The sequence below is a fragment of the Podarcis melisellensis genome, assembly GCF_964234715.1.
Source record: "Podarcis melisellensis genome assembly, chromosome: 5".
NCBI classification, from domain to species: domain Eukaryota; kingdom Metazoa; phylum Chordata; class Lepidosauria; order Squamata; family Lacertidae; genus Podarcis; species Podarcis melisellensis.
The window spans coordinates 96,584,505-96,611,781 of record NC_138537.1 but is presented as its reverse complement, the minus strand read 5'-3'; the positions used below and the strand labels follow the sequence as shown (position 1 = coordinate 96,611,781).

The 27,277-nt window shown below is 42.8% G+C and overlaps 1 protein-coding gene across 8 annotated transcripts in view; it reads left to right on the top strand.

Moving 5' to 3' along the window:
* Nucleotides 1-27,012, top strand: part of ARFGAP3 (ARF GTPase activating protein 3) — a 34,634-nt gene extending 7,622 nt beyond the window's left edge. Inside the window, exons 5-17 of one of the 8 annotated variants that reach the window (XM_081911775.1) lie at nucleotides 1,683-1,766; nucleotides 2,617-2,704; nucleotides 5,046-5,102; nucleotides 5,674-5,718; nucleotides 7,189-7,235; nucleotides 8,723-8,862; nucleotides 13,301-13,426; nucleotides 15,305-15,433; nucleotides 16,847-16,984; nucleotides 19,680-19,803; nucleotides 20,355-20,445; nucleotides 24,254-24,375; nucleotides 25,407-27,012. In XM_081911775.1, coding sequence (XP_081767901.1) covers nucleotides 1,683-1,766; nucleotides 2,617-2,704; nucleotides 5,046-5,102; nucleotides 5,674-5,718; nucleotides 7,189-7,235; nucleotides 8,723-8,862; nucleotides 13,301-13,426; nucleotides 15,305-15,433; nucleotides 16,847-16,984; nucleotides 19,680-19,803; nucleotides 20,355-20,445; nucleotides 24,254-24,375; nucleotides 25,407-25,424 — 1,209 coding nt within the window. In that variant the 3' untranslated portion in view covers nucleotides 25,425-27,012. Of the gene's footprint in view, nucleotides 1-1,682; nucleotides 1,767-2,616; nucleotides 2,705-5,042; nucleotides 5,103-5,673; nucleotides 5,719-7,188; nucleotides 7,236-8,722; nucleotides 8,863-13,300; nucleotides 13,427-15,304; nucleotides 15,434-16,846; nucleotides 16,985-19,679; nucleotides 19,804-20,354; nucleotides 20,446-24,253; nucleotides 24,376-25,406 lie in introns of all 8 variants that reach the window. The other 7 variants (XM_081911776.1, XM_081911774.1, XM_081911781.1 and 4 more) reach the window with 7 other exon arrangements.
* Nucleotides 27,013-27,277: the final 265 nt, after the last annotated feature.

The following is a 27,277-nucleotide window of genomic DNA, read 5'->3' as shown; positions in this document are numbered from 1 at the left end:
ATGAAGTTCTGTTGCACAGGTGGAAGTCAATTCAAGCAACATTGAATTGCACCCTAAGCAGTGTTCAAAATTCACCAGGCGCATTGCATCTGGCTATTGGCCACTTGTGACCAAGTGAAGATGCCCAGGCGGCAGGATGGCACATGGTGTCTCCACCATCTGGAGTTGCATTCCTGGGGATCCTTGGGTCTGGACTGTTTTCACACACAATCAGAATGAATTTCAGGAACCAAAATTTGTATGGAAAAATATGACTTTGAAGCCACCCGGCCCTGAAATGACTGTCACCTGGTTTAAGGAGCCGTTTGGCATCTAGCTTATAGATCTGAGTTTCTAACACTGACTGTAAGTCTTGCAGCCCTTGAAAAAGTAGCTACGTACCTAATCTTTACTGCAGAGGTATGAAATCTTTTTCTGTCCAAGGGCCCTCATTCCTTCTTGGTCAAATTTTTGGAGGCTGCGTAGAAAAGTGGGCAATAAATGTCAGTCTGAACTTTGTACAGTAGGCTGTGTTCCAGCCCTGCAAGCCCTGCAAACTGACATAAACACCCTGCAAATCCCCCCCCCACCTCCACCCAAGGAAATGAAGAGACATTCTCATTATTCAAGGAGACATATGGTAGGTGTGGAGCATGGCTGCTAAAGAGGGGGGCCTGGGGAGCGTTCCACAGAGACTACAATAAAAACCCTGTTCCTGGCTGTTTGTGTTTGCACTTGCTTAAAAAAACAATAAAATAATCTGACTGGATATCAATGGGTATGGGGAATTTATTATGCAATTATAATGTATTTATAGTCCTGATCTAATCACCCTTATGTTAATCTGATGCACTGATCATATTTAAAATTAATGACAACTTATATACCGGTAGGTTTGAAATATTTTTTCTGTTTTTCTGACCTTAGTTACTTCTATTGTATTTTAAATGAGGCCATTAAATGTAATATTTATCTTCACATCTGTGTGACTTTATGGAAGTCTACACTTTGTTCTGCAGAATGGAGCTCCCTTCATATGATGAATATGTGAAAAGGACTACAGCTACCTATAGGAAACAGTAGAGAAATTGAGCATTTTAGCTTAGCTATGATTGGGTAGCAGCAGTATGTTTTCCCATCCCACCAAGGCATACAAAGAGGTATGCCTGTCTTTGGCTTTGAATAGAAACCTGGAAGTTTCCTATCTGGGCAATACAATGGTCTACTGTAGTATTGATTTTCTGTGGCTCTTGGAAGTCTATAGAACTGTGTTATTTCTTGAATTGTTTTCTTTTGATTTATAGAAGTACATTTCTCTATACCCAGGGAAATCCCAAGTGTCTAGAATCTGTGTGACCTTATTTTTGGGTAGCCTTGTGTCAGTTTCAAGCTGACGACCCAAATTTGCTGTCAGAGGGAATGGTGATGCTGAAAGAATTTGAGAACTGCTGAATTTTCATTGGAGCATATGAATGCCAGTGTAAATTGTCTGGAGTTTAGGAGCCATCAGATTTTGAATGCTTACATTAACTGTATCCGTTGCAACATTTCCAATAGGTCTTGCACTCCTGTATGTTTGCCTTCGTTTCAAAGACTAGTCCCGTGTGATGCCTTTATGAAACTGTCTGTACATGCTGTTGATTGTGCCTAAAACATACATTGTTGAGGGAACATCATGAGATGACATGCTGTGTTTGTTCTAGTTGTGGATAGATGGCAGTGGAGCCCCTCCTCTATCACCACAAGAAAAAGAGGAAGACTTCTTTTCATCTCACGTTACTCCTCGGGTATAGAACAAGTTGAATTTTGCTTCTTAAGTCTCTGGTATTTCTCAAGTAGCAAAGTTTCAGTATCTGTTCTGGCCCATGCATGGATGTACAGTAAACGTCCCGTCTATTGTCTTGAGAGGGCCATGGATCCATGCTCTTCCTGGCCACCACAACCAAGAGTGGGAGGGTGGGGACTAGTCACAGATCAAAGGCAATGCAGTGTTGTCCCTGTGTTGCATGAGCTGCCTCTGTTCAGCAGCAGAATAGATGATGTCACTAGTTTATGCCAACACAACATTGCACTTCCTACAGTTGATCATAGTGGTTGGTGGCAGTTTAGTCCTTGCTCTCCCACTCTGCACTGGTGACCAGATGTGCATCCAGCATCTCCCGCTTCGGACTGATTGAGTAATATGTGACCTGCCATGTAATGTTAAATCTGAAAGTGCATCACTTTTTATCAGTCTTGTGACAATGATTGCTATCAGTTACTGTTTATACAAAATACAACACTTTGTAATCAAGTTTACATTGATTTTAAATAATGTTTGTAGAGTTGTTGAATTTACGGAATTGGCAGTTGTCTTATCTAATTCTGTAACTTTATGTAAATGAGTGAAAATATTCTAGTGACAAGTTATGGCAGAACTATTTGGATCCTTTACTTTTGTCCCGTAGATGATTCATAATTTTTCTTACTGAAAAAATGAGGGTGTGAAATTTTAGATGTCTTATACGTGTGTCTATAATTTTCATGACGGCATAAACATTGAGATTAACCAGTGTCTTAGCTACTTCAGTTTTGGGGTTACTTTGGGCTTATTCCAAATAGAGAGTAGTACAGTAACTAATTTTTCCTTTTCTGCAGGTTATCAACACAGAATGGGAGTTATCACATCAGGAGACAAGTACTCTAAAACAGACTTCTCTAGAAAATGATTCAGAAAGCAAAGAAGGTACCATTTGAAGAGGAGAGACAGAGTTTTTAGACTAAAGTTTAGCATTCTTGGCTACTGCTTATTCTTGTGTGGCCCTTTTATAATATTGCTGCACATGCAATAACGATAGATGCTAAAAAGCAGGCACCTGTGTTTAACAAACCTCTGCAAAAGGGGAATGGCTTATGCCGCTTTATGAATAGCCAGTTCTATTGTCACTGCATCTGAAGCACAACTTCAAACATGATAGAAATACAGTGGTGCCCCGCTAGACGAATGCCTCGCAAGACGAAAAACCCGCAAGACGAAAGGGTTTTTCGGTTTTTGCGACGCTTCGCTAGACGATTTTCCCTATGGGCTTGCATCGCAAGACGAAAGCCCATAGGGAAATCTCGGGGACCTTTTTTTAAATGCTGGCGGTGGGGAGCAAAGCCTTCCCCCCCCTCCGGACTTCAGAAGAGGTCCAGGAAGGCCGGCGGGGGCGAAAGGCTTTGCTCCCCACCGCCAGCATTTTAAAAGCGGTCCGGGATAGCAGGGAAGCGCTTCCCGCTATCCCGGACGGCTTTTGAAGGCAGGCAGGGGGGGCAAAGACTTTTGCCCCCCCTGCCTGCCTAACCGGGGGCTTTTAAATCGCCCCGGGACTGTCCGGGGCGATTTAAAAGCCCCCGGACGGCATTTGAAGCCTCCCCCCCCCGCCCGGCTTCGGGGCATCATCCCGATGCCGGGCGGTGGGGCAGGAACGCCTCCCCCAGCCGCCCGGCATCGGGGCATCGTCCCGATGCCGGGCGGTGGGGCAGGAACGCCTCCCCCAGCCGCCCGGCTTCCGGGCATCGTCCCGATGCCGGGCGGTGGGGCAGGAACGCCTCCCCCAGCCGCCCGGCATCGGAACGATGTCCCGAAGCCGGGCGGCCGGGCGGGAAAGCCTCCCCCCCCGCCCGGCTTCGGGGCATCGTCCCGATGCCGGGCGGTGGGGCAGGAACGCCTCCCCCAGCCGCCCGGCATCGGAACGATGTCCCGAAGCCGGGCGGCCGGGCGGGAAAGCCTCCCCCCCCCGCCCGGCTTCGGGGCATCATCCCGATGCCGGGCGGTGGGGCAGGAACGCCTCCCCCAGCCGCCCGGCTTCGGGGCATCGTCCCGATGCCGGGCGGTGGGGCAGGAAAGCCTCCCCCAGCCGCCCGGCATCGGAACGATGTCCCGAAGCCGGGCGGCCGGGCGGGAAAGCCTCCCCCCCCCGCCCGGCTTCGGGGCATCATCCCGATGCCGGGCGGTGGGGCAGGAACGCCTCCCCCAGCCGCCCGGCTTCGGGGCATCGTCCCGATGCCGGGCGGTGGGGCAGGAAAGCCTCCCCCAGCCGCCCGGCATCGGAACGATGTCCCGAAGCCGGGCGGCCGGGCGGGAAAGCCTCCCCCCCCCCGCCCGGCTTCGGGGCATCGTCCCGATGCCGGGCGGTGGGGCAGGAACGCCTCCCCCAGCCGCCCGGCATCGGGGCATCGTCCCGATGCCGGGCGGTGGGGCAGGAACGCCTCCCCCAGCCGCCCGGCTTCGGGGCATCGTCCCGATGCCGGGCGGTGGGGCAGGAAAGCCTCCCCCAGCCGCCCGGCATCGGAACGATGTCCCGAAGCCGGGCGGCCGGGCGGGAAAGCCTCCCCCCCCGCCCGGCTTCGGGGCATCGTCCCGATGCCGGGCGGTGGGGCAGGAAAGCCTCCCCCAGCCGCCCGGCATCGGGGCATCGTCCCGATGCCGGGCGGTGGGGCAGGAACGCCTCCCCCAGCCGCCCGGCATCGGGGCATCGTCCCGATGCCGGGCGGTGGGGCAGGAAAGCCTCCCCCAGCCGCCCGGCATCGGAACGATGTCCCGAAGCCGGGCGGCCGGGCGGGAAAGCCTTTGTCCCCCCTGCCTGCCTTCCCAAGGGCTTTTAAATCGCCCCGGACAGCGGAGAAGTCCTCCGCTGTCCCGGGCGATTTTAAAATGCCGCCCGCCAGAAGAGGTCGGGGGAAGGCTTTTTCCATAGGAACGCATTAATTGATTTTCAATGCATTCCTATGGAAAACCGTGCATCGCAAGACGACAAACTCGCAAGAAGAAGAGACTTGCGGAACGAATTAATTTCGTCTTGCGAGGCACCACTGTACAGCATAGTTACAAAAATCTGTTGCCACTTTCACATTGTAATCCATTTGCAGTTCCAACTTCTTAATGCTGTGATTAATTTATTTTTCCGGTGAAAAAGTTCACAGAGAGTGGAAGTTTGGGATGGGGGACATGAGTGTGTGTCTGTGGGGGGAAATCTCTCTAGTAAGGTATTTTTGAATATTCTCAAATGGACTATTTGTACTTCATGTTTTTATATATCTAGAAGATCCTGAACATGGACCAAGTGTCGATTGCCTTAGTGTCTCGCCACAAGCTTCATTAGGTAATCAGTCCAAAACAGTCCTGTGTGTTTTGATGTGTACATGTTTGAAGTGAGTTTGGTTTGGGAAAAGCAGTGCAAATTTTGCACTGAGCATTTAGTGACTGGCACCAGAGCCAGCACAGTATCTAGGTATGGGCAGTATTGAAGTGCATCTAAATGTGCCCTTTTGCTCCATTCATGGTGCTTATTTCTCTTCTGAGAAATGTAATGTGATAAAGGCCTCCTGAGCCTGTCACAGGTCAGAATGTATGTGGGGGATTGCATATTTGAATGCTCCTCCACGATGAATCCTTTCATATAGAAAACCAACACATCTGGCAAAAACAGGCTAGCTTGTTATAAGTCTTGGCATCTGTAAAATAGGAGAGTTTAGACCTGTAATTTTCCCCAGCTGTAGTCTGGAATAGTGCAGTCCTTCGAAGACAGTATCATACACTTAACCCCCTCCCTGCCCTGCAATAGTTTGGCCTTTAGGGTCCAGCAGTTGCCATGTACTATAAATTCTGTTGTTTATTTAAAACATTGATCTTTTTAGTTAGTGACGTGTGTTTGTTTTTATCTCTTATTTTAGCCAACTCGGAGAATGTAAATGCTTCAGGCACCACACATAGCAAAGGTGACCGTGGATCTTTTTAAATATCCTGTTTGACTGCTTGAGTTTCCACATTTAGGACTTCCGTGGAATAGAGCATTAGAACAGTTTTCTTAGCTTCTTATACCAATTTAAGCAAATGTATCACCCTCTAGCAAATTTAATTTTTTTTATTTTGAGAAAGTAATAAGAATAAATAAATAAGAATAAAAATGTGCACCCCACCACCGAGACCATTCCATTGTAACTATCCAGCCTCCCAAAATTTCAACACGTCTTGCGATGGTTTGACCCCTTTCTGTTTTAACAATACAAATTCTACAAACACCTTCCAACCTCTAACAATTTTAAAAGTCTTAGATGCTTTTAATTTCCCCCAACTATATTTCTGGATCGCTGATATTCCCATACATTTCTTAAACATCTTGAATAGCCTCTTGACCATTTAATACTTCAGTATTTGAGGTATTAAGCTGGCATCAGTCTGGAGATCCTCACATATAGGAGTGGTCTGCCTCCTTATTTCTGTGAATGCGGATCTTCTTTTATTCAACAAACAGATAATTGACAATTTCAGCTCTGGGAACATAAGAAAAGATAGGGCCAAAGGCCTATGCAGTTCAGAATCCTTTTTCTCACAGAAGCCTCTTGGAATCCCCACAAGCAGAATATGAGGGCAGTCTCCTTTTGTTCCCCAGCAACATGCCACCACTGATTCTGGAGGTAGTATGCAACCTTCATGACTAGTCACCGCCATGATTTTGTCTCATTTCCTTTTAATAAGAGCGTAAGAAAAACTATTGGTGTGGGGAAGGGTCCAGTCCTCCTCTTAGCGCTGAGTAGATCACTCTTCCCGAGTATTTCTCTTAAGGTGTATCAACTGGTTTAATGTCTGCTGGTTTAGATTTATGACCCGAAATTCTATTCTGAAACTTTGAGTTGAAGGGTGGAATCTAAATGCATTAGAGAGAGGAAGATTTTGTTCTTTAGGTACTTTGTTCTTTAAAAGCACACTCTCCCTAAGCTATTTTTTGGAGATGGCATATAAGTTATTAACTGGTTTCCTAATTTGTGCCTAGTGTCTTGATTCCCTCCCCATTCTGCCCCGGGGCATATAGTTTGTTCATACTTCTGTACCGTGTGTGTGTGCGTGTAAAAGTGTGTAAAATCTGACAACTTTGGTTAAATATCAAGGAGGTATGCTTGTCAGTTGTAGAACTTCTCTGAATTGCTATATCCTTCGCCCTTTGTGAATTTGGTAGTTCACGGAAATGTATTTGTTTATACTGTAGCTAATATTTTAATGTTGAAAATAAGACATTTCATGCTACACTGTACTGCTAATTTCCTTATTAATGAAACTGCTGTCTTTCAGTTAAGGAAAATAAAGGGGGAAGCTTGCTGATACATTATGCTTTTGTGTAGATTGTTGTTAAGACCATTTGCATGCTCAAAAAATACAGATCATAACAAAATATGTGTTGAACTTTCCAGAGGCCAGCTCAATGATAAAGAAGAAGCCAAATCAAGTCAGAAAGGGGGTAAGTGATTCGGTGCCATGTTTTCTCCTGTTAATGGTGTTGTAAATTAGCTTTCTCCATAGGATCTATGTTGCAGTTTTGTACACTGCCATTTGCCTTTACGTAAAAGCTATAAAACACCAAAATAAAATTTTAAATCCATAATAAATATTGGGACCCCTGCCCAAAAGAAGTACTGCATGCATGTAGTCCTCTTCTCAAAAGCCGATTATCCTTTTCATTAGCTACAGTGGTACCTCGGGTTAAGTACTTAATTTGTTCCGGAGGTCCGTTCTTAACCTGAGACTGTTCTTAACCTGAAGACCAATTTAGCTAATGGGGCCTCCTGCTGCCGCCGTGCCGCTGGAGCACAATTTCTGTTCTCATCCTGAAGCAAAGTTCTTAACCCGAGGTACTATTTCTGGGTTAGCGGAGTCTGTAACCTGAAGCGTATGTATGTAACCTGAAGCATATATAACCCGAGGTACCACTGTATTTGGCATGGAAGAGAGACTGGATCCAGCTCTCTAGTCCCCTTTTAAAGAGCAGATTTAACGGGCTTCCAGCTTTGTTTGTTTACTTAAAGGCTATACATATAGAGACCCAGCTGAGGATTCACACTCAGGCTCATGTAGGAATATGTATGCTGAAGCATTGCATTGGAATAAAGGAGTGATCCATTTGCAGGAGGTATTTCTGCAGTTATATAGCACCCTAGATGACTTTTGGATCTTGGTAACAGAGCACATTTGTTCTATCTGTACAGTAGACCCTCGGGTTACTTTACTCTCAAGTAATGTAAACTTCAGGTCGCGAAAGTGGCAAACCTGGAAGTATTTTTCTGGGTTTCGCCGCTCGCACATGCGCAGAAGCGGCGCCTCTGGATGCAGATTTTTTGGGGTGCGCACAGATCCCGGAACGAATTAAATTCGTATCCAGAGGGTCCACTGTATTTTGTGTAATCTGACCATGAGTGTACAAGGAGTAGTATTTGCCACAATTGGTAAGCATTGTGCTAACATTTCATTGTGCTGCATATTGTTGAAAAATCATGGCCTGGCCATCAGGAGTGTGCTATGGGATGGCACGCTCACCTCTGTTCAGAGCAAACTAGTTTTTGCCATGGTGGCATCTGAACAAGGGAGACATGGCGACTGCTAACTATAGTGTGCTTCTAAATCCCATAATCTTCTTTCATGTTGTGGTTTGAAGGCAAAATACCTTTAGGTGTCAAAATTTGAGATTACCACAAACCAGGAAGTGCAGGATAAAATGGGGTTTGGCTTGTCTGTGAGGTGCAAACTGGGTCTTGATTCAGCCGCCCCTTGCCATTGTTGGAACTTTTTTCTTGTTTACAATATGAGAGAACAAATGCACATGTAGTTTCTTTACCTACCTGTACAAACAGATGCTTTTGCTTACTTTAATTTATTGGTCCCCTCCCTCTCCCCTCCTTCTATTCACTGACATTTCAGACTGTAAAATGACTTATTTCTTTCTCATTAAAGCTTGGAGCCAAGAAAGGTGGTTTGGGGGCCCAGAAAATGAGCAGCAAGAGCTTTAACGAAATTGAAAAGCAAGCCCAAGCCGTAGATAAAATGAAAGAAGATATGCATTCTAGCAAAAGAACTGAGAAGGAAGAGCCACTGTAAGTGTAGCTCACTTTGCATGTATAATATGTTTGCTTAGCAAAGACGTAAGCTGGATTTTTGTAGTTGTACTGAATGGTTCTTGATGCAGGGAATGCTTTAGACCAGGGGGTCAGCAAACTTTTTCAGCAGGGGGCTGGTCCACTGTCCCTCAGGCCTTGTGAATGAATTCCTATGCCCCACAAATAACCCAGAGATGCATTTTAAATAAAAGGACACATTCTACTCATCTGAAAACATTCTGATTCTTGGATCGTTCGCGGGCCGGATTGAGAAGGTGATTGGGCCAGATCCAGCCCCCAGGCCTTAGTTTGCCTACCCATGCTTTAGACAGCACCTGTTATGCTTTAAGAAGCACCTGTTTTCCTTTAATCTGAAGCGTAGCTGATGGAGTTGAAAAGCAGTTTGAGCAAGCTATGATAACAGGATGTTCTCAGACTTGTGATGCTTTCCAGATACAGTGGTGCCTCGCAAGACGAAATTAATTCGTTCCGCAAGTTTTTTCTTCTTGCGAGTTTTCCGTCTTGCGAAGCACGGTTTCCCATAGGAATGCATTGAAAATCAATGCGTTCCTATGGAGACTGTCCGGGGACAGAGGGGAAGCGCCGCGCGCCTTCCCCTCTGTCCCCGGACCTGTTTTAAAGCAAGGGGCGGCGGGGAGAAGATTGCTTCTCCCCGTTGCCTGCCCCGCAATCTCCGGGGACAGAGGGGAAGGTGTGCGCGCCTTCCCCTCTGCCCCCGGACCTGTTTTAAAGCAAGGGAAGGGGCAGCGGGGAGAATCGCTTGTCCCCGTTGCCGCCCCTTGGTTCAAAAGGGGTCCAGGGACAGAGAGGAAGGCGCGCACGCCTTCCCCTCTGTCCCCGGAGATTGCGGGGCTGGCAACGGGGATAAGCGATCTTCTCCCCGCCGCCCCTTGCTTTAAAACAGGTCCGGGGACAGCGGGGAAGACGCGCTGCGCTTCCCCGCTATCCCCGGAGCTTGCGGGGCAAGCTTCGTTTTGCGAAGCAAGCCCATAGGGAAATGTGTCTTGCGAAGCGGCTAGGAAAACGAAAAACTCCTTCGTCTAGCGAGTTTTTCGTCTTCCGAGGCGTTCGTCTTGCGGGGTACCACTGTATCCTTGGACTCAAACTCCCATTAGCCCCAGACAGCAGGGGATGGTATCACGTGGCATTTCAATAATGCGTGTAGTGCACAATGTGGACTTACCTCGCCCTTAGGCAATCCCCTCCCTTTTATTTCAAAACATTTTATACTGCCTTCAAGACTGTAGTCAATTTAAAAACACAAAATACTAAAAAAACCCAAAAACATTTTAACAAGTGGCTAGAGAAATAAAATGCTAAAAAGCAGATGAGATTAAAGCGGTAATTAAAAGTACCCAAGAAAATGATCATAACAGCTTCTGACAAATGTGAAATGCTTAAGCAAAATCCTTTCTGGAAAGAACGATCTTTACAATGTAGCCAAATGCCATGGGAGAGAGAGGATGGGTGGTGGGCCTCCTTTGGGAGGATATTCCGAAGCCTGGGTATAGCGACTGAAACACTACCCCTCGCCCCATCAGTCCCAACCAGGTGTATTTCAGGGGAAGCCCAGGTGCTTCCGTTGAAGAGCTTAAGGATGAAATTTGAATGCATCTTGTCAGTGGAAAAAGCTTGCGAGTTTCCAGGCAAAAGGGTGCAGCACTTTTGTTCTTGGCACCTTTAAAGTTGGATTTTATGTATTTATTTATTCCTAAGTAGCAAGGATGGGGCGCAGGTGGTGCTGTGGTCTAAACCACAGAGCCTAGGACTTGCCGATCGGAAGGTCGGCGGTTCGAATCCCCGCAACGGGGTGAGCTCCTGTCGCTCGGTCCCTGCTCCTGTCAACCTAGCAGTTCGAAAGCACGTCAAAGTGCAAGTAGATAAATAGGTACCACTCCGGAGGGAAGGTAAACGCCGTTTCCGTGCGCTGTTCTGGTTCGCCAGAAGCGGCTTAGTCATGCTGGCCACATGACTTGGAAAAACTGTCTGCGGACAAACACCAGCTCCCTCAGCCAGTAAAGCGATATGAGTGCCGCAACCCCAGAGTCATTCGTGATTGGACTTAACTGTCAGGGGTCCTTTACCTTTTTAAGTAGCAAGGAATGTCCATAAGATTCCGACAAATCCTAGGCTGAATTGTGCAATTTAGGGATCTTTAGACGATGTCAAACACAAAGCAGACTGAACAGAAATGACTTGCTTGAAGTGAAAGCCTCCTGTTAAAATACCCAGCTACTTTTTAGTTGGCCACCAGATGGCAGCATAAATGCATTTTTAGGAGTTTCAAGCAATTATTATGGCTCTCTCAAACCAGCGATCTTTATATTCCAGGATGAGCTTGTGGAAATCCCCAGAGCAAAGTAAGGGGCATGCAGGAAGTTGCAAGGAGAAATCCTTATTCAGATGGAACTATTAGTTGGATACCGCCCCTAGACTACATAGTTTACTTTAATGCAATACAGTGGTGCCCCGCAAGACGAACGCCTCGCAAGACGGAAAACCCGCTAGACGAAAGGGTTTTCCGTTTTGGAGGCGCTTCGCAAAACGAATTTCCCTATGGGCTTGCTTCGCAAGACGAAAAAATCTTGCGAGTCCCCGTGGTTTTTTTCCGTCTTTTCCCCCCTTTTCCTAAGCCGCTAAGCCGCTTAACAGCTGATCCGCTGATAAGCCGCTTAACAGCTGATCGCTAGAAGCCGCTAGACCGCTGTAGCGCTAATCCGCTAAGCTGTCAATGGACTTGCTTCGCAAGACGAAAAAACCGCTAGACGAAGAGAATCGCGGAACGGATTCTTTTCGTCTTGCGAGGCACCACTGTATATCCCTGAATACTTTCCTTGCACCCCCGCCCCAGTCATTTAAGGTGTTTGGGGAGAATATCACATTCAAATACAATGCACCCAGCTTGTCCTTTTAAAATATACTTCCAAACATTTTGGCATTTCAACACATCTTAGTTAAAACTTTTATGAATATCTATGCTGTCATGTCATGACCCTTTAGGAGATTATTCATGGGTCACACACACAAAAATTGCACCTTGTTTTGAAGACGCATATTGTTCTTACCTTCTTGATTTTGTTAATGCTGTCAGAGAGAGATAAAAGTAAGTGTGTTTTTTGGTTTGTAATTGGAAAGTCAAGTGCACGTTGGCTGAGCGAAAGCTTTTGCAACTTACTTGCATGGCTTCAGGATCAGAAGCTGTATTGCAAAAACGCCAGTGAATGTAATCCTATTAATATGTGTTCATTCATCTAGCTGTTACAATCATTTCAATTTCATTTCCTTATTTTCTCCTCTTAACTTTTATTCCCTTGCAAAGTATTTTTAAATAAGTATCTGATGATCTAAGATACTACCTGGTGGTCATGTTATGTCTTGTAAATTTTCATTGGTTTTTGGGTTGTATTATTGCAGGAGATCAATTGAATGTACCAATGAAATCGAAGGGGAGCACAGGGACAACAGAGGGAAAATGTAGGCTGGAAATCCCCATTCCGGGAAGGGAATGCCTCTTGTACTTCTTAGGGTGGAAAGCTAGATGTATAACAGGCGGTTAAACATATATCCATCAATAAGATTTTTGAGTTAATTATCTCCCCCACCCCCTTTTGTGTTGCGATTTGCATTGAATTTGCAGAGTGGTGAAGATTCATTTTGAATTTAGGTTCCTGGGTACTGCGTATATATACATGAAATTGCGTATAGTGGGAACCCCATCTAAAAAGCCTGTAAACACCCTCTCATTACTCAGAAACCCACAAAAAATCCACCAAAATCCAGCACAGTCATTCCCTCGTTCCCTGGGATTGCACGCTTGGGATTTTCCCGCTCTTTGGGAGCCATTTTTGCTGTTTTCGCAGTTTGAATTGACTTATTTAACTATTTCCCGGCGCTGTGTGTATACACATGCGTGAGCCTAACATGCATAAGTGGAGACCTGCATTTGACTGTCTCTGGTAGGCAATAACCCATGCTTTTGGATACACTGAAAAGCTTCAGCAAATGCCCGCTCTTCTGATCACATTGCCCTGTCCTTTTTACCGGAGGATCATTTCCTTAGGTGGTCAGACTCAAACTCCACTGTTCTTGCCCAGCCAATGGCATTGTGCCTTGCTGTAAGCCTTTTGACTCCTTTTGCCCCCTGTCTTAGAGCAGTGCTATACTTCTGACATGTTTGACTGTATGTGTTCTTCTGTGAAAAAGTCTTTTCTGTTAGGAAAGGTTAGAAAAGGTTTTGGCTCCGTTTTGTGTTTTCCCCACACAATCCTCATATGAAAGTTGCATGCAGTCCCAGCACATGCATTTGAAGAGCATCTCACACCTTAGGGGGCACTTTTGGTCACCTGCTATTACTGTGTGGTGGGTGGAGATTCGGGTTTCCATTCGACATACGTTGACTCTGCTCTGTTTTTAGGGTGTCATCATTACGACTGGCCTACAAAGATCTTGAAATTCAGATGAAAGATGAAAAAATAAATATGGCTGGTAAAAAGAAAACTGAGGTAGAAAGACTTGGCATGGGATTTAACAGCAATAGAAGGTATGTATAGTTGTTTTCTTTAATAAAATATATATTGCTCCTTCATTGCCATCACAGAGCAGGGTACCTAAAACAAAATAAATTATAACTACATTACTAAATGTTTACTTATTTAGATATGTATAGACAATTTCATAAAAATACAGCAAGGTAGTATAGAGCATACAAAAATACAACAACACCATCAATAAAAACTGCTTGGAAAAGGAAGTTCATGTTTCAGAGGCCCGTCTGACTTCTGTCGTATCCACTCAAGTTGACTCCCTGCTCCTCCTCATTTGTTCAGCACTTGGAGGAGTGTGTCCACAAGGAGCCATAGTTACTAGTTTACCATGAACACAGAAATTGCTCCCACTTTACTCCTATCCTGGGTGAGAAGGAACAGTGAGCATAAGGCTCACGCTGGGATCATGCTTCCTTTTCCTCAAATCACAACTTGTAAGCCATTTGTTTTGTTAAAAAAACCAAGAATATTACTGTGATCTTTCATTTGTTCTTTGGTTCTTGATCTCTTGTGTTTACAGTTTCCCTTTGTGAGGTTGCCTTTGGGCTTGTGATCCTTATAAGGGCTTTAATGGGAATAATGAAGGGGAAGGGGCAAAAGTTACTTGGAGGCTAAGGAAACCATGAAGGTTTTCCTTACTAATATCCTCTCAGTGTACTGAGTTCTATCAGATTTTAGTATATGTAGTTTTTATTATGCATAATTTTAAGTGCCTATATCAAGAGAGCAAGGCTTGTATAAATATTATGAATTACATAATCTGTACATCCACTCAGCATTACCACAAGGTTCCTGATGCTATTCCGCCAAGAATTTTCTCAAGGCAAAACATAGTTGGCAAACCTCAAACCTTTCTCTGCCCAGAGTCAAAATGAATGAAAAACAGGTGAATAGGGTAGGGGGAAGACTGCTACAAATTTTTAATTCCAGGGGGGTATCCATATAGTGTGCTTCAGAAAAACTCCAGTGCTTTGTAATACCTTGGCTAATGGTTTGTTGTGGTATAAACATTGGCACATATACTGCTAGTCTGCTTTGTCAGATGCATGAAGGACACCATCAAATGCAGTGGGCTGTTGTCCATGCTGTAAAGGCCTTTGGGTATGTTTAGCACCACAATACTGTCGTGTTGCCTTTTCTGCAGCAGGCTAACTGACATGGCTTGCGGAAGGCACTGGAATTAAGCTTGTGAAGTGACAGACGTCCATATAAACAGCAGGATTAATCCATGAAAGCTGATCCCATAATTAATCTCTGCTGCATTTGCTCAATGTTCTAGGCCAGGGGTCAGCAAGCTTTTTCAGCAGGGGGCCGGTCCACTGTCCCTCAGATCTTGTGGGGGGCCAGACTATATTTTGAAAAAATAATAATGAACAAATTCCTATGCCCCACAAATAACCCAGAGATGCATTTTAAATAAAAGGACACATTCTACTCATGTAAAAACACGCTGATTCCCGGACCATCTGTGGGCCAAATTTAGAAGGCGATTGGGCCGGATCCAGCCCCTGGGCCTTAGTTTGCCTACCCATGTTCTAGGCCCTTCAATACAAAGCTGTCTTTATGTTCTAATAAAGTTACTCATTGGAATAAGTGAGGGAGAAGCTTCAGCATTTCTAGTGAATGTCCTGGCCTCCCTAGGATGTCTGGCATCAGTTTGAGACCCAGTGCTCGAGGGCAGCATGAGATTGCAGAAAGATTTTTTCCTCTTAAAGCTACTTTAAAATGTTGTATTAAGCTTGATTGTTACATTGAGCCTTGGCCTATTAGATGCTTACTGAGAATCCAATTCAGCAGATGGGCTTTGTCCTTTTAACTGAATTTCTCTTTGTCCGTTTAATGCTAACGCAGTCGTATCTTCTCTCCCATCCCAGTGGCATTTCCCATTCCGTAATTTCAGATATGCAGATCATAGAACAAGAAACACCTATACTTGCAAAACCAAGGAAAAAGTACAATAATAATGATGACGCCGACTCATATTTCTCATCCCCTAGTTCAAGGTAACACTTTCTCTTTTTCTTTGGGGAGGGGATGGTAGAAATGTTACTTGGTTGGATTAAGATGAAAACATTTAGGCAGTGGCAAAATGTTTTGTATTTCCGGTTCAAACTCTTCAAAGCAGTTTCAGCAGATGCAATGTACTACTAATTTAGAAAATCATAAGAGTGAAGGTCATGAACTGAATTGTAGTTGGGGATATGAGGGAAGATGATGAAACACCTTATTTTCATGTTGACTTTCATATAGTTTTGGAGGATTTGAAATCCTGTTTATCTATGAGATACTCATATCCATAAATACCTTCCTTATTATTTTTTAACATTTCTGCAGGTGTTGGTTGACCAAATTCTGGTATTAATAAGCCAAGGTGTTCATGAGCTTGTGGCACTTAAGTGCAGCATCTTTTTCGAGTATAGGGAGAGAAACCAGGAAGCAGCAATTGAACTATGGTTTAAACCAGGCTTCCTCAACCTCAGCCCTCCAGATGTTTTGAGACTACAACTCCCATCATCCCTGACCACTGGTCCTGCTAGCTAGGGATCATGGGAGTTGTAGGCCAAAAAAAACATCTGGAGGGTTGAGTTTGAGGAAGCCTGGTTTAAACTTAGCTTCTGAATCCTGACTAATTTGGTATGGATTAATTTGGCATTCACATTATTTATTTATGAAACTCCTAAACCACCCATTAAAATAGATACTAAGGTGGCTTGCAAACATTAACAAAATCAACAAAATTATGAAACCTACAACAAACCAAGTAACATTTTTGAAAACTATCACACACAGTAAAGCTATGAAACAGCTGTTCACACAAGCCCTAGGACCTTGGACAGTCCAGTTAAATTTCACCAAAGGCCTGGATAAGTCAATGTGCCTTAACTTGGCTCCAGAAACCTAATAATGTAGCCACCATACTCGCCTCCTTGGGGGGAGAATTCCTTTGTCAGGCATGACTAGAGGCATCACTGTCCTGGGGCGCAACAAGAAGGGCCTCCCAGGGCCGAGGTTGGCTGGTAATGTGAAGCTATGGCTAAACATGAAGCACCTGCATGAATGGCGGAGCCAAGAAGAAGCAAGGCGGCAGCATGAGAAGGCTTGATGCTCATTCCTATCCTGATTTATTACGGCATTAATTGGTCATGTGAACAGGTTAGTGGCTTGAATCAAAATGACCGCCGGTAAAATTCCACTTTCCCACACTTCATAGCCCCTTAAGTTTCCTGAAGAGCTGGTGCTGGAAAATCACCTAATGCCTTCTAAGTAACAAAATGCATTGCCATTAGATTGGAACTAGAGGAAAGCATCACCTTCCCAAGGGCCCTTTTCAGCTAAAGACTCAGCTCTTGCTGCCCCGAAGGCCAGGGGGGACCCTCCAGAGCAGTAGTCCAATAACATTCTCTTTCTCCACCCAGGTACTTTGATTCCTCCGAATTGAGAAGTAGCACTTTTTCTAACTGGGATGACAATTCTGATTCCTTCTGGAAGAAAGAGAGCAGCAACAGAGACTTAGATACGATTCTGTCTTCGAAAACTTCAAGCTACTTAGAGAGGTACCTAAAGAAAACCTTCATGTGAATAAACCTTCAACTAGGGATGATCAGATAATAATCTTACTAATTTTCAATTACAATCCAATAATGGCCTTGTTATAACAATACCAAACTATAATACAATTACTAATACTGATCATTCAAATACCGAATTATACAATTTAGGTGCCCCCCCCCCCCATTCCAGATTTGATGCACCTTATCAGTTCCTTGGCAAGTTCGCAGATTCCTTTCATCCCTCCATTCGGCTCAAGATAAATGCGCAATTATACTTCCAGTTAAATTAAATTCCAAGTCCTTTTAGCATTAATCAGTTCAGTTCGTAGATAATAAAGTCCAAATTAAGCTCTGATTAACAGTAGAACCTCTGCTTCTTAATGGCAGTGTAGGTGGATTACCGGCAGCCAAGTGCTTTTGCACTCAGCGCCTCCCTGCCTCCAGCATCCCATGCCGGAGCGAGAGCCAGGTACAAACTTTGAGTGAAGCCTGTTCCTCCCTGTCCCTAGGGGTAACTTGCAAGGATAATTACCCTCAATCATCATTGTTTTTTCTTCGCTAACGATCTCCTGCTGTCGTGGGCGCTGCCTCCATTAAGGCAGACCGGAACCAGAAGCCTCAACTAGGGATGATCAGATCAGTTTGCTTCCAGCCTCTTGTCTATTTGGCATGTGTTTAGATGTTTGTTCCATCCTGTTTTTGCAACAATCTGCTCATTTTTTAAAAATGGATATGAAAAAGTCATATTTAAATTCATATTTTAAAAATACAGTTGTATTTTCTCTCAGCATATGCTTTTCTAATTTATTCTAAAACTTGAGTTTTAAAAAATGCATTTTACATCTGGGAAAGCTCAGTCGGTAAAGCGAGAGACTCTTAATCTCAGGGTTTTGGGTTTGAACCTGCCTTGCCGGGGGTTGGACTAAATGACACTCATGGTCCCTTCCATTATTCTACATTTTCCAGACAAGAATTACATGTCAAATTTGGAGAAATTCTAAATCTGAAGGATAATTATGTTCTGGTCCATGTATTAATCTAGGAGTTGTGAATTAGGTCACTTTATTTAAAAATGCAAACCAAATAAAATTCTCCTGTCATTTAACAACAGAGGCAAAACAGGTAGTCTAAGATATTCACTTGTATCTAAGATATTCAGGTGGGAAATTCTGTGAGTAGGCAAATACTGAATATGGAGTACAGTGATCTGCTTCTGGCTATGTTAAAACCTTTCTTTCTGTGCACAGGCTGCATTAATATATAATATAGCAATATTACTCATTAGCATTTGCTACTCCTTTTTCCTTTGGTCTCTCTACGTGTTATGAGCTCATGAGAAATTCATTGATAAAGCAGTTAAATAGGTGAAAACCTCTAAAAGCATTCTCATAAAGAAATAGCCAGCAAAATTGTATATAAAATCCAGAACAGGAGGGGATTTTGTAAAAAATATAAACAGCAACCATCATGTCTTAGGTTTTAAAAGGTAGAATGTTAAGTTCTAGAGTAAGGATTCTTGCTTAATACTCTAGGGATCATGGGCTTTGCTGTGGTTTCTGTATGTGAAGAGAGGTTTTCCAAATCTATCAGTCTGTGTCTTAATGGTGTTTAAAGTTGCAGTTAAGCAGTGCATTTTCAATCCTCTCTGTTTATTGCTATCAATATATAATGGAAGAAAGAGGAACATCAGGGAAGTGTGATCCTTAAATTTTTGGTGTTCATAGATAAAAGTGATGCACAAGGAACCCAGCAGACTTCTTGTGAAAATAGAATTTTTTTTTATTAATGTTTGTGTACATAAAATGATTGGGTTGCTAACATAGCTGGGATAATTCATGTCTTTTATGTGCATCCTTTTCCACCTGGATTATAATACATTAAATATTTATTAAAACTAACCAGTTGAAATAAACTAGGTGACACTGTACAGTTTTTAAAATGAAGTTTTTATTTATTTTCAAATTATGTTAGATACATTTGAGGAAAAAAATGTTCCAACAGTAAACAACAAACAAATTTGTGTCATGCTGGATAATAAAAGTTTCATTTGATTACTCTAAAAAGTCTTGCCATATTTTTTGAATGGGTATTGGGTATTTTTGTGCCAGGGTCTGAACAATTCATGCATTCAGTAAATATTTGCCATGTATTATAAAATGAAAGTGGATGGTGCTTGCCCCTAGGTGCTCTGACCTGACATGTCAGTTTCTCAGCCAGTGCTGTTGACTACACTTTGGCATGCCAAGAAGCGATGTGAAGACCAGATCTAGTTTTCCAGCATCATAATGTACAGTTTCTGGAATTACCACCATTGCCATGCCAAAATTCTCCAGCAAAACGATATTGCATACTTCTGCTTGACTTCATTATTGCTATTTATGTATTAAGCTTTTCAATTAACTTTTAGCAATAGGTTTCTGAAAGTTCTACTTAATCTTACTCTGGTTATAAACTTTCTACCTTATTTACCAGTGTACGTGTGTTTATATGTAGGGTTTTGTTTTGAGATGCAACCCCCATGCAGATGGAAGCCACAGTTGTTAAAATTGCTGCTCTAATGAAATAGCTAAAACTACAAAAAGTATAAATCTATTAACACCACCAAGTTGATAAGCAATATATTAAGGGTTCTTTTAGAAAGTTAATTCTACTTGCTGGATCCTCTCAGATATAACCATATGGAACAATGTTCTTTTAGGCCTTCGTCTCGTCGTAAAGCCGAGTTTGAACCTCCTGCAAGCACAGATGAGGCCCAGAAGAAATTTGGCAACGTAAAAGCTATTTCATCGGATATGTACTTTGGAAAGCAAGACCATGCTGACGTAAGTGCAAATTAAATTGCTCTAATTGCAAAAACTTTATGCAATTGATAACCAGTTTGTGGGGTATTTGGAAACATCACATTGCTAGAAGCAAATTTTTCTTGTGGAAATAATTGTGATTTGAGAGAAATCAGAGTGATGGTGTTCTCCTCCCTCCAAAAAAATAAATAAATCAAACTTTCAAACTAGTTTAGAAAATTGCATCTGTTTGGATGTCAACTCAATAGCATATGAGCCATTTTTCTCCTAGTAACCTATACTTTGAGTGGCTTTGCATATTTGGAGGAGAAAAATCAATGACTTCAAGCATATTTGATAAGCTATGCGGAGAAAAATGATTCATTTATTTACAATTCATGATAACATGAAACGTGTTTTGGGATATGAAGTTTAATACTTGCATCTAGGAAATGAATTAAGAACTGGAGTTAATAAAATAATGGCTTTACCAGGATATTCAGCTTCATAGCAACAGCTGAAATAATCTCACCTAGATGTGAAGCATGTGTAAGTTTATTATCATTGTTGAAATCTTCTTAACTCTTTTATAGTATGAAGCTAGAGTTCGGTTAGAGAGACTTTCAGGAAACTCTGCTATAAGTTCAGCCGATTTGTTTGAAGAACAGAAGAAACAACCATCAGGTAGGAAAGGAAAATGATGAACATGTTTGCTGTTTTGAATTGTGTACAGTATCCTGTTGATCAGCATACTGTCAGTGTTGGTTTAGTTATGGAACATACTGCTATCCTCATACATCCTGGAAAATAAGTCCTTGGTCGAATACACTTCAAGAGCAATCCTAATATTGGCCTGTTTATATATTTTGAGACCTGTTTTTTTGCTCCTGTCCTGAGCAGATGCCCCTGCTTTCTCACCTAACAGTAGCCCCTGCTACTGTTAACGGCACCTGTTTCTTGAAGTCAGTATAGTTCACTACTATCTAAACAAATGGGTTGTGTGGAATCCATGAAATTAAAACCAGCAAGTTCTTGGGTGGGATTTAATACTATGGAGGCCTTCCTTATGTGTGAAGGGAACAGTTCAGATTCTGACTGGAAATAATATATACAGTGGTACCTGTGGTTAAGAACTTAATTCGTTCCGGAGGTCCGTTCTTAACCTGAAACTGTTCTTAACCTGAAGCACCACTTTAGCTAATGGGCCCTCCCACTGCTGCCGCGCTGCTGTTGCGCAATTTCTGTTCTCAATCTGAAGCAAAGTTCTTAAGCGGAGGTAATATTTCTGGGTTAGTGGAGTCTGTAACCTGAAGCGTATGTAACCCGAGGTACCACTGTAATGGGTGTTTGTATATGCTTAAGTTACTAGGCTTTTGTCTGAAAGGTAATCATTTCATTTGAAACAAGTCAATTTCAACCCATGGATGATGAACCTCACTTCTTCCAACAACCATAGTCAAGATTAACCACACTTCTGGGCTCAGGTGCAATTCTAAACTGCCGTTAATAAAAAAATGGAAGTGAAAGCTGCCAGTCTTCTCAATTTTAAAGTGCCGTTAATCAGTGAAAGCTGCCAATCTCCTCACAGCTACACTGGAAGAAGTGAGGGCAGAGTAGGAGCAAATGAGTGCAAGATTCACCTAGGATCATTCCCATTAAATATTATTGTGTCATCATGTCCAGATGCAACCAGTGTAATGGATACTTATGGGGTTGAATTTTAGAACCTCATGTTACTATGGGCTGGAGCCTGATTCCTCCCACTGGCGGAGGAAGAGGAGTGTGTGTGGGGGGTGCACCGTCCCCAGCAGCGTGATTCCAGCAGGGTGCCATCGCGCCTGCCCCCCCCGCCCGTGCTGGGCGCCCCACCCCAGGACGCGCGTCAGCCATGCCCCCGCCTGCTCTCCGCCACTGCCTCCACCCCAGTTCTCTCTGTTTCTCATAGAGTTTGTGTTTTATGTATTGAAAAGTATTCCTATCAAAGCACACCAAAAAGGATATTAAAAAGTTAATATTTAATGAAAACTTTCTATCAGATTATCACCACAGTGGCTCTTACAGCTTAAAGGACTTTGTTGTGCCTTTCAAAAAGGGTTTTCTTTGGATTTACAGCTAAAAAAGCTACAAGCAAGACCTTTGTATGCACTGTGTTCTGGTCCACGGTCCTATATAAATCCTTTTAGATACCAATGATTGTCATGAAACTTGATTATAGTAGGTTGATAGGGTCTAATTCTCTTTGTGCATATCTGCACCAGGAAGCTTGCAACTGGATAATCTAAAGTGCCTGCTATTTAATACTGGAGAGCCATTAGAGGCTGGTAACATGACATGCACTACGTGCTGAAACTGAGCAAGGAGCTTAACTGCTGTAGCAGTTCACTACAAGAGAAAACGAATAATTTTAAAAACACAATATAATGAAACCTAGACAACTTTACAAACAGTGATTGATCCATAGTGTTTTACAGTTAACAGAATTTTCAACTGTATATGTTCTTTACGAAATTTCCCAGTACCTTTTACACAAAACATGATCACGTCAGGTTTAGATATTCGAAATCGCTGACATCTTTAATGTTATGAAAGTGTACCAGGTTTTCCTACACAATTTATCAAGTGGAGGCAAATCTGTTTTTTTCTGCTATTTAGGTACTAGCATTTGAGCTTAAGCCTAAAGATTTATTCATTATTCAACTTTGTAGAATGCAACTCTCACAGTAGATCAAAGGGGGAAACTAATCCACTGGCCACATCTGCCTTGTTGAGTCACACAGGAAGAGGCCCACCAATGGCCTCCACCGCATTCGGGATTTCTATAGAGCAGATGAGGTGCTTTATCCCTAGATCAGGAGATAAAGTTCTTCTACTTTTAGGGGTCTTCTTGAATTCCACTTCAGAGGTTCTCTCAAAAGAGCAGGCAGAAGAATAATTTATCTTTTAGCGTAGCTATAAGCACTGCAGTGCTAAGATCGGAGCTAAAGCTGTCCATCTGCAAGCAAAAGGCAGGATTTTCACCCATCTAATAGCTGGAATGGGGATGGCTAGAAATATTGATCATGTGTGAGAGAGCGCCTGCTATGTGCCTCTGTGTATGCACGTGGGTGAGCATGCATATACTTTGGCCACACTTACTACTGTCATGTGGCCATGTGACTATCAGTGTGACTGAGAAATTCTAGCCCCCTTTTCCTTCAATCCCCCTCTTCATTTTGCTGGAAAATGGGTGTGTGGGGGTGTTTGAGGAGGGGTAGTACCTCTGGTTGGGGTCATGTTGTGCCCCTTCTGCAGTAGCTTGTCCAACTTTGGTCCCCACCCTGCACTCAGCTCTCTCCTGTGGCTCCTAAAAGCTGTCAGAAGGCAAGAGCAGCCACAACCCGGGAGACGGTTCTGACTGGCCAGCTAAAGCAGGTGAGGGGAGCTGATGGGTCTCAAACCCTCAGTCAGTTAGGGACTTCCTCTGCATGTGAAGACAGATGGAGCGGATGAGACCAACAGTGGGTACAGCTGTCAAGAAGGCGGGAAGTGAGAGGCAAGGTAGTTCCTCTAGAACTACCTGATCCTAAACTACAGAGCATCTTCAAATGGAGAAAAAATGGCTAAGGAGTAAACTTTCCCCAGCAATTCCTGCAGCCAGGCTGGTGCCATATTGTATTGCTGTGCTTTCCTTTGGACCACATCAGCCAGGCAGCCCTGGACCTCCAGACACACTGCTCAGACCTGGGCCCAAGGGAGGTCACTTCAGTGCTGCCAATAGCCACTTAAATTCACATGTGGAGGACCCTCCATGGTCTCTTGAGACAGACGGATGCAAAAAATAAAATAAAAAATCCTCTGCTCTTTGCCCCAGTCTCACTGGAACTTATTTTCCTATAAATCAAAGAGGGGCCTTCCTGCTAAATTATTTTTATGTGCAATGTTCAGGTTCAGAATTGTACTTTCTCCTGAGTAACTTTTTAAATAGCATCTTTGTTTCTGAAAATGAAGCTCAGGAATTCGCCCAAAATATTAACATTGCTGTGCAAAACCAGCTTTTTACCATCTAATGGTAAAACTACAGAAGTCATTGATAGTAAACCCAAACTCCTTTTTGGTATTTTGGTGCATTAAAGATAGATAGATGAGTTCACCAACATACTTACACATTTTTGCTGAGCGTCCTTTCCAGGTTATCGGGCATCTCCAAAATTGTTTAAGAAGAAGGGGTAACGGACAAAATTAGAACAATGTTTCTGAATTTTGAGTCCTGTTCAGATTGTAAATATTGGAACCACTTTGGAGCATGTTTTGCCATGCAACTCTTAATGTTTGTCACAGCCATAAACCTTCTTTCTAAACAAACACAATTATGCACCCCAGTCTTTTGGTTCCATAGATTTTAGATAGTTGTTTTAATCACGTTGAAATGATTTGTCTATTAAAATAACTGAGGAGACCTGAACTCACCTTTTTTTTGCATAACCACAAAATTTATTTCTCATTCTATTCTTAGGCAGTTACAATATTTCACATGTCTTGCCCACTGCTCCTGATATGGCTCAGTTTAAACAAGGGGTGAAATCTGTGGCTGGAAGGCTTTCTGTCCTGGCAAACGGAGTCATGACTTCTATACAGGTTAGTAAACTTACACAAAAGGGACATTTTCAAATTTGGAATGCAGGTTTTATATAGTTTTCTGTCGGTAGCAGAGATACCTATATGTGAGACGTTGGAGCATGCTTCTTGTGTAAACTCTGATGGTTTTATTCTGCCACTTCCATAACAAGGCTGGATCCCTTTAGGTAAAACAATTGTGTAGATCTATTCATGGAACACACAGTTGGCCATATTTTAAGTGTTTTCACAATGGAGTGTGTGTGTGTGTGTGGGGGGGGTAAATTTCAGTCCATTTATTTTCGTAGTTGAATGTTTTATGTCCGTAAGGCATATATTTTCTTATGAATATTTTATTTACATCACTTAGAGGTTTGATTAAGCAGTATATAAGTCTTGTTACACAAATAGAGTACAGCTGTTACACTACTGCGGTTTTTTTTACAAGGGATGGAGAGTTTTTGCACCCTGTTAATCATTGTGGGAGGTGGGGATTATTTGTTTGCTGCTGTTCTTAATTTTATTATTCTGTATTTTTTATATTGTATTTTTATATTGTGAACTGCCCTGAGATCTACAGATGAAGGGTGGTATGCAAATTTAATAAACAAGTGGACAAAATAAATAAAAATAAAATATAGATGCAGACTTTAACAATTCAGATCTATTAAGGTCCAGAAGACTTCTGCCAGTAGGAATGTAAATTGACCCCACAAATGCACAGAGTTCCATGTCCACAGGGAGATTTTTCTACAGCAAGCAACTGGGAAGTCCCATTCTTTTCCTTCTCAAGCTTGCCTCTCTAGCTTATCACCAGTATCAGGAGCTAATGTACTGGAAGACGACATAAATCAGCAGTTCTTTAAAAACAAGCTGAATCTTAATTTTCAAAATCCATTATATGGGCCATTTGTTAAACACTAAATTACAAAATAAATGGGTAGAGATTTCGATTTGCGATGTTTCAGATATAATAGTGCATGCAGCTTGTATTTTTGCTTCCTTGTAAGAGAGAGCACCTGTTCATTTCTTTTCATTTCCTTCTCTTTTAGGATCGTTACGGTTCTTAACCATTTGTATTCAACTGAACTTGGATACACAGAAGAAGAGCTTTTTAAAAACAAACAAACACCACATCTGCCATTGATAGTAGTGCAAATCTTAAATGAAGGCTGTAGAATATTTTGTTTTAATTGATTTCACACCTGTATATTTTTACCATGTGTCCTCTCTGGTTCCTAGCCACCTTTCATGTAACCTAGTGACTTGTTATTACTTCTGCTTTCATTCTATTAGTGCCGTCTCTTCTGCTGTTTGTGGCTTTTTGGTGCTATGAATAGCTTCCCCACCGTCACTGCCGAGAATCTGGTTCTGAAGCCAGACAGGAAAGGCATATGTCTTAACGCAGAATTAGTAATAGACAAGCAATGAGATTATTTTCAAAATATTTGCTTGTCACCTTACAGAAAAAGTTGTCTGTGATAGCTCACTGGCTGTAACCTCAAGTTAGCTCTTTTGCTTAGCCCCTTCCACACGTGGCGATACTGGAGTGGCCATGAAACTGGTGCCTTTCCTATCCAGTCGGTGGGTAGAAAGTAGTATCTGGACAGAGCGATTCCTCAGGTAATCGAAGGTGGGATTTTCCCTACCAAAATATTTACACTACTACATGCATTCCAAAGTCTGAAGTGAGGGAGACCTAAGGGATTTGGGACATTACCTTCCAGGGCTGCAAGGAGGAGTGGATTGATGTACAATCCTAAGGAATGTTGCTGATCTTGCGGCACTTCAAAATAAAAAGGGGGTGTTGCGTGCATCATCCCAACAAACCCATAGAAGAGGCCACAATTCAACACAGAGTTAAGAATGGGTTGAGTGCATGTTGGATTGTATCCAGGATGTCTTGATAGTTTAAAACTAGTACTGATGAACGTCTCAAAATGGAAGCTAATTGCTATGTTCTAGTTGGAAAGTGAAGTAGTATTTGAAGCATTATTTTTTCCCATGTAAACAGGCGTGTCTAGAGCAGAGATTTGTCACTTGTTAGACTCTCATGTTCCCCAACCAGCATTGCCAACGGGAGGATTGGAGTTGTAGACCAAAACATCTGACGGGCCGTAGGTTACCTATGCCAACCTGTCCTGTGTTAAAGGACCTCGCTTTTGTGTGTTGACGGTCTGTTTATTCATAACAGTTAAGTTTTCTTTTGAATTTCAATTTAGGCTCCTCAAGTGCTTTTAAACAATCAATATGATGTATAAAATTAAGACTAAAGTGTTTCTATCTGTACAAGTAAATGCACACAAATAGATATATTATACAGAGAGATAATCTACTTATGAAACTTGCAGGGCCAGACAGTCTCGTCTTAGGCTGTATAAATTTCTTTGTGCTGTTAACTTACGTAAGAGTTTTAACACCATCTTGGGATTTAAGAACAAAACGCTGAATATGTGCATAAATATATAAAGAGTGGCTGTGTTTTAGACAGCCTGGAAGCATAATTCCTAAAAATAAACTGAATTGGAAACTTGGTGGCCTGAAAGATCACCAAAAAAACCCTACATTGTATCAGTTCTGTATTCCCCCCCCTTGAACAGCTGCCCTTTGAACAGCTGCTCAATAAATTTAGAAATAAATTGTAATCTTTCATGTAAAGCTTTGTTTTCTGTTGGCTGATTGAATTTCATGTTGTGTGGATTATCATGAATTTTGATTCCTATCTGTCAGGAATGCAGAAAAGTGTGTGTGCATGTGAGAGAGGGAGAGGGAGAGAGTCACGTTTCTTCAGGGTTCAGCCTTTATGAAAACAAAAACACACCAGTGGCTAGTCCTGAAGGACCAGGAGACTTCTTGTTGAAAGCATAATGACAGAATATAGGATCAACAGGAAGCCATTTCCAACAGCTCAGCATGACACGAA